The sequence below is a fragment of the Mirounga angustirostris genome, unplaced genomic scaffold (assembly GCF_029215605.1).
Source record: "Mirounga angustirostris isolate CCGP_5_RB_7025 unplaced genomic scaffold, mMirAng1.0.hap1 SCAF_10, whole genome shotgun sequence".
Taxonomy (NCBI): domain Eukaryota; kingdom Metazoa; phylum Chordata; class Mammalia; order Carnivora; family Phocidae; genus Mirounga; species Mirounga angustirostris.
Window position 1 is genome coordinate 19930889 of NW_026991718.1, and position 15122 is coordinate 19946010.

Here is a 15122-nt window from a genome sequence, read left to right on the forward strand (position 1 = left end):
TGAGCAGAGACAGGAGCCCACAGGCTGTGGCAGAGAGAGCCGGCTACAAAGGGAGAAAGCCACTGTCTTTAGCTGAATGATTTGCACCATGCTCAGCTGTGTTTAAACATCCCCGGCATGGTGCTTGGCATACAGTAGGGGCTCCATAAATACTATCTCCCTCCCTTCTTTTTCTTCATGGAACAGGTACGAATTTATTCCTATCTCCTTAGTACACATTACAATCAGGTAATCAAGCCCAGAGTGGTTCGTGGCAAAAAGCCTGATTTGGAGTTATTGCCCTCTGTGGAGCATTGATAACTGTACCCTCTGCGCGCACACACACACACGCACACGCACACACACACGCACACACACGCACACAACCCACCTGAAACTCTGAACTACACTGTTATCACGGTAACAGAGGGAGACACTTCAGTCTCTCTCTCTCTCTCTCTCTCTGACTCATGGATACCTGCCAGGTAGCAGATGGCCTTTGTGGACAATTACCTTCATTTTGCTGCAGTGTATTTAAATTAAACAAACTGGCCTCTTTGCTGCCGATTTTCAGAGGCCCTCTCAGAAAAACAACAACAACAAAACACACCAAAAAACAACACTGAGGGAAAGGAGTTGTTAAGTCTGAAATTTAGGTGAGGCAGCTCTGACCGCAGAGAGAAATGGGATGTATAAAGAACGGACTTTGCATGGATTTTTTTCCTTCAAGAAAAGGTAAACCAGAGCCCACATCCTATTTCCAACTGGTGTTGGTGGCAGCTCCGCTAGGAAAATGCAGCCACCTCATCAAATGTGGAAGTGAGAGGAGAGAGGAGGCCGCGCCGCCCGTCCTGCTGCAGGCTTGGAAAGAACTGCCTCACAGGGCACCAGGGATGGAAGTGAGCAGACAGGAGAGAGTGAGGTGGAGGAGACGAGAAAGACATCCCCCTGGCAGTGAGCAAAGAAGGGGCCGTGCTTCCCTTTGGGATGAGTTCAAAAGAGCTACAGAACACGCCCGGAGACCTTCCCAGCTCAGCAAAGGTGCCATCTGCAAGCTGATAGGTTTTAAAGGTACATTTTGCTTCTCAACACCAGAGAGAAGAGCTGAACGGTTTTATGATCTTTTTTCTTTCCGCTACGAATACCACGAACATACACGTGTGTGGGTCCGCTGGAAGGATAGGATGGCACCACCAAAAAGTCTGCCATGAGGTCCCTCCACAGAGGGCTGGCACCCATTTGTTCCCACATCACTCTGGGAAGCTCAGGCTTACACAGAGCCCGTCCCTCGCTGGGGTGGCCTGTGGGGTCCGCTGCTAGATGGGCAACAGTGACCAGAGCACTGCTGGGGGTTTATGATCACAGGATTGGCAATGGGCAGAAGCAGGTTATGGTTCTCAATCTTCATGATTCTGTCCCTAACCAAGTCAAACTAAATTATGCAGAAGATGAAGCTTCCCTCGAGGCTTCGGGGGGTGGGAGGCAAGTGTCTAGCTATCTTTCTTAGTAGAAGGAGGAACACATACTAAGTTCCAGAGACAAAGAACAACCTACTAAAACTCATCATAAACCCAAAGATCAACAGAAGTTAAATTTAAACTTTCAGATAGGGAAGCTCATAAATTCTAAGACCAGATTACCCTCTTTCTGTTTGTTTCTCCTAGTTTGTCCAGCTCTACTTGAAAATGGTATTCCATTAGCTCTCATTGCAGGATTTTAAAGTCATTTCTCGGTGAAATGATCGGGGACCCCACTGAGGGGAAAATCCCTATAAAATGAATACCAAACACTCAGATTGCATTCTTAGAGACAAACAGAGAACAGACTGCCAGGAGAGCACGGTCCTTATTCAGACAACTAAATCAGTGATCAGACAGGCAGCCAGAACCTATCTGTGATATTTTAAAATTCAATGAGTCAAATTTAAATGCTACTTACAGAATGTCAAACGTGTATGGTGAGGTATGGCACCCTATTCAACACCACCATTCTTTGCTGAGTCCCTGCTGTATATAATACAGCGGTTAGAGTCCAGGCTTTGCAGTTAGTGAGACCTAGTTTGGATGCCAGCTTTGCCATTTACTAGCAGTGTGATCTTGGGTAACTTACTTAACCTTTCCACATCTCAGATTCTTCATATGCAAAATGGGTAATATCTTTACAGGCTGGTGTGGATAAACATGAAATGCTTCACATGGGCTCAATAGAATCCTACCTGCCATTATTCTACTTTGAAAGGTGCTGGGGGGTTACAAAGGGGCAAAGTCTCCACTCCCAGCAGGCTCACAGTCCCCTGGGGTGGTGAGGCATGTGTGCAATTAGCATACAAGGGAGGGTGAAAGCCATGCCTTAGTGGAGGCCCAAAGGGAAAGCACGGAATGTAACTCTTTACACAGAGTGTAACTCTGACCTTCTGGAACGGGGTAAGGTTTCACAGAAGAGGTGGCATCTGAGAGTATCTTGAGGGGTATAATTTCAATCGGCAGAAAAGGCTTGGGAAGGGCAATCCAGGTGAGGAAAGGGCATACACACACAGGGCGCTGGCCTGGGAGAGGTGGCTGCACACGAGGGTAAGGAGGGGGGTGGCTAGCATGTAGGAAGCACGAAGACAGGTGGTAGGAAAGAGAAGTGTGGGCTACCATCATCCAGGGCCTTAAATAGTCACCTAGTTTATTTACTAGGCCAGAGATGGGCAAACTGCAGCCCATGGCCAAATCCAGCTCACCACTGCCTGTTTTTTACAGTCCATGAGCTAAGAATGGTTTTTACATTTTGAAACGGTTACATTTTAAGTGGTTATATAAGTACCTACATAATATTTCTGATTTGGTTTACCAAGCCTAAAATATTTATTGTCTAAGCCTTTAATAAAATGCTTGTTGAGCCCTGCTGGGGGCTGCGGCACAGGGAGCTAGGGAGCTAGGGAGCTAGGGAAGGTTCCTGAAGAGACCACGGCATGGCCAGTGCCATGTGTGTCTAGGAACCTGGCTCTGGGGCAACGTGAAGGAGGACTAAGCAGCCAGAGACAGGACCCATGTGGAGGCTCTTCCGACAGACCAGGGGACAGATGATGGAGGCTGGAATGAAGAAAGGTGGTACGAATGGGAAGGAGAGACACAAGCAAGCTTTCAGAGAAAAAAAGCAAGCGCACAGAGGAGCAGAAGCCTGGAGAGGGTGCACGGACAGAGGAGTGATTTTCGGGGAACACGCCTGGAAAGCGTCCACCATCCAGTCCGTATCTAAGCCTCAGCCTCAGGGATTCTGAGAATGCCTTGGGGCTCAGGCTGGTGTCCTGGAGCAAGGCTCTCTGGGCTCAGGGCAGTGCTTCTTAACTGGGGATAATTTCATCTGCTAGGACCTACTGGGCAGGCAGGGGATACCACTAGAATTTAGTAGGTGGAGGTCAAGGATGCTGCTGAACACCCTACAATGCATAGGTCAACCTCCCAATGGCCCCCCCTAAAGAGTTATCTGGCCCATAATTCCATGGTGCTAAGGATGAGGAACCTGGCTGAGGGTGAGACAGTCTTCTTCTCCCAGGTGGTGGGCTGCCGTGGAAGGAAGGGCAGGTCACCCAGAGCCTCAGGTTAGCTTGGGACCTTCAAGGGGCCCAAGAATAAACTCTCACATCTTCTGCACATTTGGAAGATGTCCCAGGGCGGTGGCAGCTATAGGCCTCAGAGTCTGCTAGACTCTCTCTTGGTTTTCTGAGGTCTGAGTTGGTTAACTACAGGAGCTGAAATTTGAAATGTGAAAGCAATGAATAGATAGTGAATGATATGTATATTTAAATTAATAAACACATAATAATAAAAGTACTGAAGGATTTATAAAAAAAAAAAATAGATAAAAGTACTGAAGGATTTATAGTTAGCCAGCTCGTACAGCAGTGGTGAGTTGGCACGAAACCTTATTAAAGGTACCATATTAGCTGCAGTTAACTGTCTCTCTGCGTTGCCTCTGATTTTATAAAACACACTTCTTCTTTTCTTCTCTTTCTCTCTCTTCCTCCTTCCAGCTCCCTCCCTCCTCCCTTCTCCCCACCCCACCACCTTTCTTTTAAAGCACAGGGCATTTGTACTCCAGTGCCAAATGACAGTGATTCCCCTTGCCAGATTATGATTGGCAGCAAATGGAGAAGAGTGCAAAAGTCTACTGTACCCTTTATAACATGCTTCTTTTAGCTGAAACTAAGCAGATGTTCATTTCAGTTAAGGACTCTGAGCCAGAAAGCTCCCTACCTTGGCATTATGGTTAATATGGGAACATCAGAACCAGCCTGAGACCAGCTAGACAACCCCAGAGACTGGTACAGCATCAGGATTTGATGAAATGCCTATGGATGCTCTCAAACTGAAGAGTCATAGATCCAATCCCAAGCTGAGAGAGGATGCTGGGGTGAGGTCTAACAGAAAGAGAGCACTAGGGATTCCTCTCCTTCTGTGGAAGCCCAAGAATCCCAGAGGTAAGCTGAAGGAGAGGCCTTCATGGGAGCAGCTGATGTTTTCTTAGGATGCTTTTTTTTGTCTGGAAAAGTGGGAGGTAGAAGGTTGGCATGAGGCAACACTGAGGGAGGAGCTGGTTATTGAAAGAAAGCCTAGACAATGAAGGGGAGGCAGAGGGTTTCAAAGTCACAAAAGGAGACACCAGTCTAATGAATCCAGTTGGTTTTCGGTAGACCCTTCTTGGTTTATAGTCTTTCCGCAATATACCGACTGGTATCGGGGATGGAAGGATCAAAGGGCTGAAGTTTACAGAGGAGGAAACATGTCTGTAAAGACAACGCACACCTTCAGATATTAAAAAAGTGAGGTTTTGTCAAGAAGGTTCTATGAATCAGAAGAGCAATCCACTCACAGATAATTCAATAAGGCAGATAGAAGATTTAGTTCCTTCTCCTTCATTGGTTGAAACCAAAGGGGGATGGGGGTTGGACAAAACAAAGCCTATTTTTCAGAGCTGTCAATACTCTACTACTCTACTGAAAATTTTCTTTCCAGGGTTGCTGATAACTTACTGATTGTCAAATCCAAGGATTTCCTTATTTTATTGTCTTACTAACTTTCTCCCTCTTGAAACTTTCTGAGCTTTCACAAGAACCCACAATCCTACCCCTCCCACCTCCTCTTTCTTCCTTTTCTCTACTATGGTTTTTCCCTAAGGCTCATGTTTATGGTTTCAACCTTAATTTTATGTTGAAGACTTCCAAATCTACAATGCTAGCCATGTACTTCCACTGAAATTCCAGTTGCATATCCCCAAATATATAGCAGACCAGAGAAAAAGCTTGACTGCCTGCCCAATCTTTGGAATTCGCTATGTTCAAAATCAGGTCAAAGTCCCTTTCTTGCCCCAGATCATCTCCCCTTTTCACTTCTTCAGTGTACGCATCATTTTCCCAGGTCCTCAGGCTCAGAACCTAGAAAAGTCATCTTTTACTTATTCTTTTCTGTTGATGCTTTGCTGAGACTCAGACTGTAGTATTCTAGGTGAGACAGTGTGTCCCAGGGATTCAACAGTCTTCCAGCAGAAGGACAATTTCTCTAGCTTGGTGTGTAGAGAATTTTCCTGGAGACCTTGGAGGATAGTTTTCATATGTTGTATGCATTCTGGCCAAGAAAGGAAAAGACAGAAATATAGTACAGAAGGGAAATAAAAAAGCAGGAAATCTCTCAGTCTGTCATTGATGAGGGGGATGAAAAATCCTGGGGATGCTGCAAAGACTCAAGTGATTTCTCCCCTATATCCTCAGACTGTAAACTCCTGGCAAGTGTTCAAGGAGTTTTGGGGAGTGAAATACAAATACTTATTTTTAATATTGTAATGATATTTCCTCTTCTTGGGAAAAAACTGAATAAAAATTAAACAACAAAGTACCAGGTTCCCATAGTGAGTACAGGAGCCAAGACTGATGAATGAGCCCACTTGGCAGACTCTCACAAGGCCATCTCTGTGCAGTCAGCACATCAGATAGTCTAGACAGACTAGGACTGGGACTCAGGCTAAAGGTTTGTGGCAAAGTCATATACTACACCACACTGATCTTTATTTACCAAAAGACATCTGTGGAGTTTGCAAACTTAGGGGGACAGCAGTGGTACCTATGGCTCAGGATATCACTGACCTGGCTTGTGTTTCTGTATTTAAGGTATCATGCCAACAATGAAATAATGTTCGTACTATTTGTGGTATTTGTGTAGGATTTCTCTTGTTAGCCTCCAAAAGGCCAAGTTCACTGCCTTGAACATATATAGTAAGAAACTGCAGAATAAATAAATGAATGGCAATTCTTTGCCTTCAGGTAGAAGTAGACTCAGTCTTCTATTTCAGAGTATGGTGGGGTCCAAGAGTCCAGAAGACTTAGAGGCATGTGAATCTGAATCACTTCCCAGTGAGATTGTGTCCAAAGGTTAAGTGAGGCAAGAGGGGAAATGGTCCATGAGCACATCCGGGGCTTGACCAATAATCTCTTTAATGGACAAAGGAGTTTTTATTTGTTGTTGTGTAGAGTTGTTTTTTTTTTAAAGTACTTTCTCTTAAACTTACAAAGTTAATATTCATGAGGTTTGTTAGAGTCCTCATGGATCAACCATAGCTAACTAAATATTGAGTGGTCTTCCTCTGAGGCATATTTGGGGGAGCCAGATCAGAGATGTAGGCTTCTAAGGAGCCAGCCCACACTGTTCTTTCTTTAGTGCAGTTGTAGTGGGTTATCTGATTCTGGAAATCAGAAAGGGCATGGGGCAAGATCCCACTTGATATCCCAACTTACTGAAGTAAAAAGAAAGGTTCCAAGTATGACAATTCTCTCTTAGTGGAATCCCCAAGATTCCTCTAATTACATAATTTTCAGAGTCCCACCTATAGTTCTCTGGACCATTACCATACTACTAATTTGGATCAGGCCACCTCCATGGGAGCCCCCTATCCTTATATGTTACTATCTAAAGTTAGAGTCCTTAAGCCTGATGTTGATCTACATATAAAAGGTAATGACTTCTAATAGGAGAATTCAGAGAAATGTTCAAGGAAACATCTTTCATGAAAAAACTTTACCCCTTGCCTTGGATAGCTCATTTTATTTGGTGTTAGCAATCCAGCAGTAAAATTTTATGGTAAATGGAGTCCCTGGAGAAAATGGAACACTGAGATGTAACTAGAATGAATTCATACATCTGAAATCTCTCCAGACTAGGACCGGAGGAGCCTACAGCTCAAGGGCACGAATGGTAGTAAACACCATGACCAGCATTACTCATTACTCAGGCAGTCTGTTGTTACCTCAGTGAGCTCCTTTGTAACATGCTGGTGAATCCCATAGCCAGGCTGCAGGCACTGGGTTTCTACAAAGCAAAGCTCAGAATATTTCCAAGTGATACAAATAACTATAGATATCCCCCATCTTATAGATTATCTATTAAAAAAAAAGAGGATGATTTTATTCTATATAATTAGTATCTGTTCTTTAGACAGAAAAAAAATAGAGTTAATAACTAATATATTAGCTTGGTGTTCCTATTCTTTTGGCAACCCTGAGATTCCTTTTTCTGATACCTTTTTATTAAGGGCTTTTCTGAGCCATGATTTAGTCTCCTGAATGTGTAGACCTATTATACAGTAGTACCTTGAGCAAAGTGACTGCTATAGGTAGTCGAAGCAGTTATGTCCCTTATAATTAATAAACTTATGAATTCACACTGCCCATTTTTACTCAAAATCTTGTCGATCTGGTTAATACTGGTTTTCATTCAGCAACTATTTATTGAGTATCTGCTGTGTGGCAGGCACCAGGCTAGTGACTGGGGATGGAGTAGTAAGAAAGGCAAAGTCCTTTAATTACAGTCTGATGATTATCGTGGGCCTGATTAACCCTGACTCAACTGATACAATCTAATTCCTGAGCCTGTTAAACTGTAGGGTATATTGTGGGTTGAAGAGTCACTCAGTGTAGTCTTATCTGAAATAGCCAGGCAGTTCTGCCCTTAATTATAACCCTTGGATCTGAGAAAAGAGAAGGGAAGGAGGGAGGGAGGGAAAGAGGAAAGACACAAGAATTATCAGCTGAGGTACTGATGTCATTCACAGTAGTGGGGAAATGGCTGAGGCTGAAGGCAGGCCCACAGCACGAGAGTGGCTAAGTCACAGTCATTACCCATTCCTCTCAGATCCCCCCAAAGCCAGAATAATCCCTAAAGAGGAAAGAAGCAAGAAGGTGGACTACATGAAAAGTTCTCTATAATGGATTTATAGAGCCAATTTGGAGAAGCCTGTCTAGTAAATCCTTCATTGTACAAGTCTCTCACGATTATTTTATTACCCATATAGGGTAATACATTTTGATAGGGAAAAAATTAAACTATACCAGTCAGAACCCAGGAAGGAAGAAAGTTACAACTTAGCTCTGTGCTAAATACCTTTTTGTGCCTCACTCAGTAATGAGAGAGACTAAAACAGAGGCGCTAGTTCTAAAGCTTTATATGTCTAGGTGTTAAAAATGTTGTTCAATTATATAAAGCCATTCAGTTCAAATTTGAGCCTCAGAGCTGAGCCTTGGGTGGGTCCAGTTTAAACCTGTGATGTAAACAGAGGATATTTATTTATTTATTTTTATTATTATTTTTTTAAAGATTTTATTTATTTGAGAAAGAGAATATTTATTTGAGAAAGAGAATGAGAGAGAGAGAGAGAGCTTGAGAGGGGGAGGGTCAGAGGGAGAAGCAGACTCCCCGCTGAGCAGGGAGCCCGATGCGGGACTCGATCCCGGGACTCCAGGATCATGACCTGAGCCGAAGGCAGTTGCTTAACCAACTGAGCCACCCAGGCGCCCCTAAACAGAGGATATTTAAACCTATATCCACAGAACAGAATGTCTTACCTACACCGTTGTGGAGAAATATGAGGAAAAAAAATAGTTTGTACCAATTCATGCCATGGGTGGTCCTATAAGAGTGTGAGGACAAGGTCATGAACACAGGACCATGGCCATGGAGAACGCCCAAGACATACAAACAAGCAGTTCATTAGGGGCAAGCTTCAGTGGTCCAGGTCTAGCTTATTTTGCCAACTTCAAGGGGATGATGATCTCACACAGAAGCACAGTCACTGAAGTGAGCATGTTATTTAATCCCTTATCTGCTCAAGTCAGCTTTTTAAATATTTTAATTTTTTTAAGTAATCTCTACCCCCAACATGGGGCTCGAACTCATGGGGCTCAAACCCTGAGATCAAGAGTCAACATGCTCTACTGACTGAGCCAGCCAGATGCCCCAAGGTCAGCTTTAAATTGACCTGAGAAACAAAATACCAGAAGTGGCAATTTCTGGTTCTTGGATTACATGGCAATCCATAATATTTTTAAAAAATGAAATGTCTATTGGAAGCTCTACTGCTACCATTAAAAATAGATACTCATAATGTCTGCCCTCTTCTGAGAGAGAGTTCTCAGGTAAGGTGCAAGGTATTTCACTCTGAGCTGGCACATTCAGAGAGGGATCAGGAGATGCTAGTCTGTGCAGACTGCTGGAATAAGTTCCCAGCAGGTGGTTTTAGCTGTGACATGCATCTTTGGGGTGTAGGGGAGGGAAGAGAAGAAGGGGAACACTGGTCGTCAGCAGCAACAGGTGAGGTGATGCCCTAGGTCGGCAGGAAGGAGATGAGGCTGTCAGGGAAAGCGGGGAGCAGGGAGAAGGAAGGAAAGATGTTCTCTTTCCTTCTCTAATCACAAGCTCACCCATCCTCCTACTCGTGGTAGGCATTACCAGCATCTGCTTCTCTGCGGCTTCCAAGCAAACTGGAGGATTATACTTCCATGTCCCCCGGAAGTCAAGGGTGGTCATGTAACTTGCTTTGCCCAATGAAATGCAGTGGAAGTGATGTGTGTCAGTTCCTGGAAGAAGCATTTAATGACTGGGCTTGACTTTCCATCCTCATCTTCTCCTGCTTTTGCCCATGTGAATGTACCTACTGAGGACATGCCATAAGATCAAAGCAATAAACTATGTATTAATGAGGAAAAAACCAAAACCAAACAAATTTTTGTTACAGTAAAGCCACTGAGATTTCTGGGTTGTTCGCGTATCTTAATCCCATAATCTATCTTTGTTCCCTCTTTCTTTTTTTTTTTTAAAGATTTTATTTATTTATTTGAGAGAGACTCAGAGAGAAAGGGAACACAAGCAGGGGGAGTGGGAGAGGGAGAAGCAGGCTTCCCACCAAGTAGGGAACCTGATGTGGGGCTCGATCCCAGGACCCTTGGATCATGACCTGAGCCGAAGGCAGAAGACGCTTAACAACTGAGCCACCCAGGTGCCCCTGTTCCCTCTTTCTGACGGTCTGTCTCTCCCTTGCTCCTTTCTTGCCTCATCCCCTCATTTGATCTCTTCCTTCCTTTCTTCTCCCCTTTATTATTTCATTGTCCTAACTGAAAATAAAAAATATAATGTAGATTCCTATTCTTAATTTAAAACATGGATCAGTTTGTTTTTTGAAAAAGAAATGAGTAAATTTTTTGAATTAAACATCTCATATTTCTCGCTTTTAAAATTAAAGCCCTGAGGTGAATTAAAAATCAGGTTTAGCTTGTGTAAAAAAACGTATGCTTTGAAAACCTTACAATGTTATATACACATATGGGGTACTATTGTGGATAGGCCCTCAATTGATTTTCTTGTGTGGGTTAAGGGCTATCCAGAAAAATAGAAACAAACATAAAACTTCCCTAAACACCATGCAACAGCCATTTTAGCTCAAAAACCAGAGCTCCATAAACACTTAGTTTTCATTGGTAACTTTGTTACAAAGGCTACTGGAGCTGGAGCATCCAGAAGCCTGATCAAGACTAAAGGACATTTCAAGTCATCACAAAAACTACACATTTTCATGCACAATCATTCATGACATAGCATTTAGACCTGAGGTCACCGCACAACCCCAAAAGCTGTTTCGAGCAATTAAAGTCACTCTAGACAAAAGCAGGAAAATGCAATCGTGGCCTGGCTAATCATGCATATTTAACTAAACACAACAGATGTGTACTTAAAAAAAAAAAAATTCAACAAGCTCTGGTTTCAAGTAAGAACATGCTCTACTAGGTAAACATGACGTGGACTTTCAGGCCATTTTACACCACCACGGAGAGAGTTGGTGAGGGTTTTACACATAACCAACTCTGCAGAGATGAACTTGCACAGGGAGGGGAGGAAAACGTATATAACAGTTACATGAGTTCGAAAAGAAGACCATGCAAAAGGAGCGAGAATCCCCAAGTTCACTTACTGCCTGCTTTTGCTCTTCCTCCTAGAGATGTTGCAGATGAAGAAAAGGCAGAGGGAAAAAGGAGAGAGATTAATGCCCATCACCACAAACATCTGGAAGAAATGATAGAAGAATCTGGCAAGCCAGGCCAGGCCCCCAGGTTCAGAGACCAAAGGCCCTGACTGCCATCAGAGCACCATCAGCTGGACAGAGTGAACGGCAGGCCTCTTCCCCATCCGGTTCATTCAGTGCTAGCTTCTAGAGCTGGGAAACCATCTAATACAACTTCCTCATTTACAGACTGAAAAGGCCTAGAGAGCCTGACTTGCCCGAGGTCACCCAGCTGTTTAGGGTAAACTCAAAGACAGCTCCACGAAGCCTCAAAAGCCCAATAATCAATCTCGCCATCCCCCATATTCATGTGTGTTAGCTATATTTCTCTAGACCAGCAGACCTCAAAGCAGCAGCCGCACCGGGGAACTTGTCAGAGATGCAAGTTTGGGGCACCAGCCAAGACCACCTGAATTCAAACTCAGGGTGGGTGGGGCACAGCCAAGCATGTCAGAGCCTGGCAGCTAATTCTGATGCCTGTTTAGATTGAGAGACACCGCTCTAAAAACTTCCCCCAAACTAGCAATTTCACCTGACCACAGATTCCCTTATTTAGTCCCCTCCTCTCCACTTGCTTTTGGGCTGCTTTGTGGGTTTTTTTTTTTCCCCAAGGACGCACATGCATCCCCATTCCTCCAATAAATTGGAAACTGCTCCAGGGCCCTGAGAGGCTTTTGAAAAAGAACTCTTGACCTCAGTTTTTCACTAACTCAACACAGGTTCCTTTAGTATTTATGCATAAAGCACTGGAAACATGAAGCTAAGGCGTAGCCTCTGTCTTCCAGAGCCTTCCAGTGACCGTGGGCAGCGTGGGTACTCGCCAGCTCTCAGCTATCAGCATGCACCACTAGGAAGACGAAATAAACACTTCTGAGTTTCTCTCCCTCAGTCCTTCCCTCTGTCTTTTCACGGGTCTTTTTGCTTCTTCTTTCTGTGCCTCATCATGGGTAACTGTGGTCAGGGAGCCTTTGCTCTTTGCCTCAAGTGGGCAAATCTAAAAGCGGTTGCAATGGTTCTATTTAAATCGGATCCATCCGTGCAGGCCGTCTTCATTGAACATGTGTGTGGGAAGTCTTAGGGATAGACGAGAGCTTCTGCTTTCACAGAGTCTGCAGATCTGGGGGCCATGGCGAGAATGACTTCGGAAAGTCCCACCAATTACAAAAAGGAAAGAGGAGGTAAAAAATGTGGAAAAAAATAATTTTGTTCCTGCAAGGGAGAGACATGGACTAGGAATTAAATGGGCACCAAGAACTCTCTTAAGGAGACTCCAAGTCAGCACAAGAAGATGTTCTTCATAATCAAACCCAGCTGCTACATGCCTGACCATACGTATACTCACAGGAGCCCAAGCAAAGAGGGGCCCTGAGCATGAGCTGAGTTAGCCTTATGAAGTTAGCACCTTTTAGCTTTTGTATCTGGCATGTACGGCTCTGATTAGAAGGGATTCTAACTCTGCAGTTGGGAGGATATCTCCCCCTTCCTGGACAGGCTTCCCTGTAAGGCAGAACACTTCTTCCATTCACTAGCCAAGGCAGAGAGCCAAAGGAAGAGTTATTAAACAATTTAAAATGTGTTTTTATTCCTGGCACTAAGTGTTGACATGGACACTGAAATGGTGGGGGAGGGAGGAGGCAATCCTGACAGGCTGAAATGGCAGCTGAGGTCAGAAGACCAGGATGAAAGTTCTCAGAACTGTTTCTAAGACACCTCCCTATTTTCACTGTTTTTTCCGGGTTTAGTATTGGAGGTAACATTGCTTTGGCTCAACAGAATAAGGAAATTTCAGAAGGCAGTGTTTCATGTTTGCACATCTGGTGACTGCTATTGATAGTTTGTTCAAAGACATGACATCATTATAATCTGCAGTAATCATGTGTCAGGTTAGGACGGGAGGGGTGGACAGGGCAGCGTTTTCCAGAGTCAGAGGCCTTCACTGTACACTGGGATTAAAAAGGGGCGGGCTTTGACAAAGTGTTACTCGGGATGGTGTTACAGTATTTAAACTCACTGGAAGTTACTCAGATAAAGCCTTGAAGGCTCTATCAACACAGTAAACAGGTCAGATATAAGGTCTTGGAACCTTTTTGTTATCGTCAGCTGTGGTCAGTAAACACTGACTGATCGCAACTGGCCTAGGAGCCAAGCTGATTTAAAGGAAGTCATAATACTTTAACTAAAAAGTGCAAATCTAGAAGTGCTTATGTCACCTAAAAACATGTGAGACTCTTCCACATCACGTGGGGGATGTCTGGCTAGGTGGCCACAGTACTGCCATAAACATTGCAGTTATTTATATGAAAATTTATATTCTAAACCTCGTTCGCAAATAAGGGTGAAATCCAAAACTACAGAATTCACCTGGTGACTATGTTTCAAAAGCAATATTAGAAAAATGGAAAATGAGGCAGAAAAATACTGGGGACATGAGTTAGAAAGTGAAACACCAACATACAACCACTTCCAGATGAAATAAGTTTGAGACAGAGGTTACCTATACACATTAATCAGGGGAAAAATGTAAGGAAAAGATACACTCTGACCACGGGTACCTGGGTGTCAGTCTACATTATGTTATTAAGAAAACAAACAAACAAAAAAACTATTAAGAAGGTCCCTGATACTCCTTGGTGACGGGGACTAAATCTTACTCATCGCCAAATAGCTAAATGTGATATTCAGGAACCAATATTTTCTTGTTAAATAAATATATGATTACTTTTCACCCTGCCTTATTCCCAAAAAAGGACTTAAGATTATTGTTGAATGAATTAATAAGCAATGGTGACACTTCATATGTATGCTTCCTTAAATTATCATTTTTCAGATAAACAGACAATGTACATTATATTTCACTGAAGCAGTAGAAAGAACTTGCTGTGAAATGGAAATTTACTGTGTGGCATATTTTAATTTATGAGTATCCCAGACCATGTGGTTTGATTGTCCATTTGACTAAGTGCTTACAGCTGTTTTATGAGAGCATTAAATGCTAGCAGACTGAACATCAATGAAGGCAGGACAGTCCTTTGAAATTAAAACTAGGATTCTAAAGTGTACTTTTATTATGGGTTGGTGAATATTTTTTTTAACAGTAGGAAAACATCTTTGAAATTTTCATGGAAGTCAATGACTCCTACGGAGTGCGTGTAATATACAAATTAGGATTGTGCTATCATCCTTATAGGTAGCTGGACACTAGAGGCATGAGATTTTCAACTGTAAGTTCTAATCAATGGATAAAAAGACAACATTCCTGGTCTGTGTTGCAAATTCCTCCTCCCAGTATGAATGGCCTCAGCCTATCAGATGAGTAAACTCTAAGACATTTAAGAAGCTGGCAGGGGATTCTACAAACTGGGGCACCAGGATCCTGCTTACTTTACTGTAAGACAATAGCTAGAAATACAAAGAAACTCAGGGGTTGGTATCAGAGTTCTAGGCATCAGCCCATTCTGCTTAGCCCCTGAACACCAGCATTGGAAGTGAACTACAAAGTTAAGTAATATACATGGGGCTCTGAACCAGGAACTCTTAAGAAACATGAGGGTCACCCAGCTGACGAGAAAGCACACTGCGGTACTTTGGGGAAATATATTCTGACCTCCCTTCAGTTTGCATAAACCTTTTGCCTTTTACAAAAATTACCCTAGGGTACCTTCCCACCTATGTTTGGGGAATGTCTGAGAGCATCTTACTAAAAAAGGAGTTTGACCCAGGCAAGGGGTGGGTGGATCCATTTATCTCCTGACAGGGGACTACCCCACATGGCAGGGCTT

At 43.4% G+C, this 15122-nt stretch overlaps 1 protein-coding gene across 7 annotated transcripts in view; it reads right to left on the minus strand.

Moving 5' to 3' along the window:
* Positions 1–15122, minus strand: part of DTNB (dystrobrevin beta) — a 227678-nt gene that overhangs the window by 17911 nt on the left and 194645 nt on the right. For 5 of the 7 annotated variants that reach the window (XM_064571948.1, XM_045884216.3, XM_045884214.3 and 2 more), the window contains one exon: positions 11254–11274. The exons of the other annotated variants lie outside the window; for them this stretch is intronic. In XM_064571948.1, coding sequence (XP_064428018.1) covers positions 11254–11274 — 21 coding nt within the window. The remainder of the gene's footprint in view (positions 1–11253; positions 11275–15122) is intronic. 7 annotated transcript variants of the gene reach the window in all.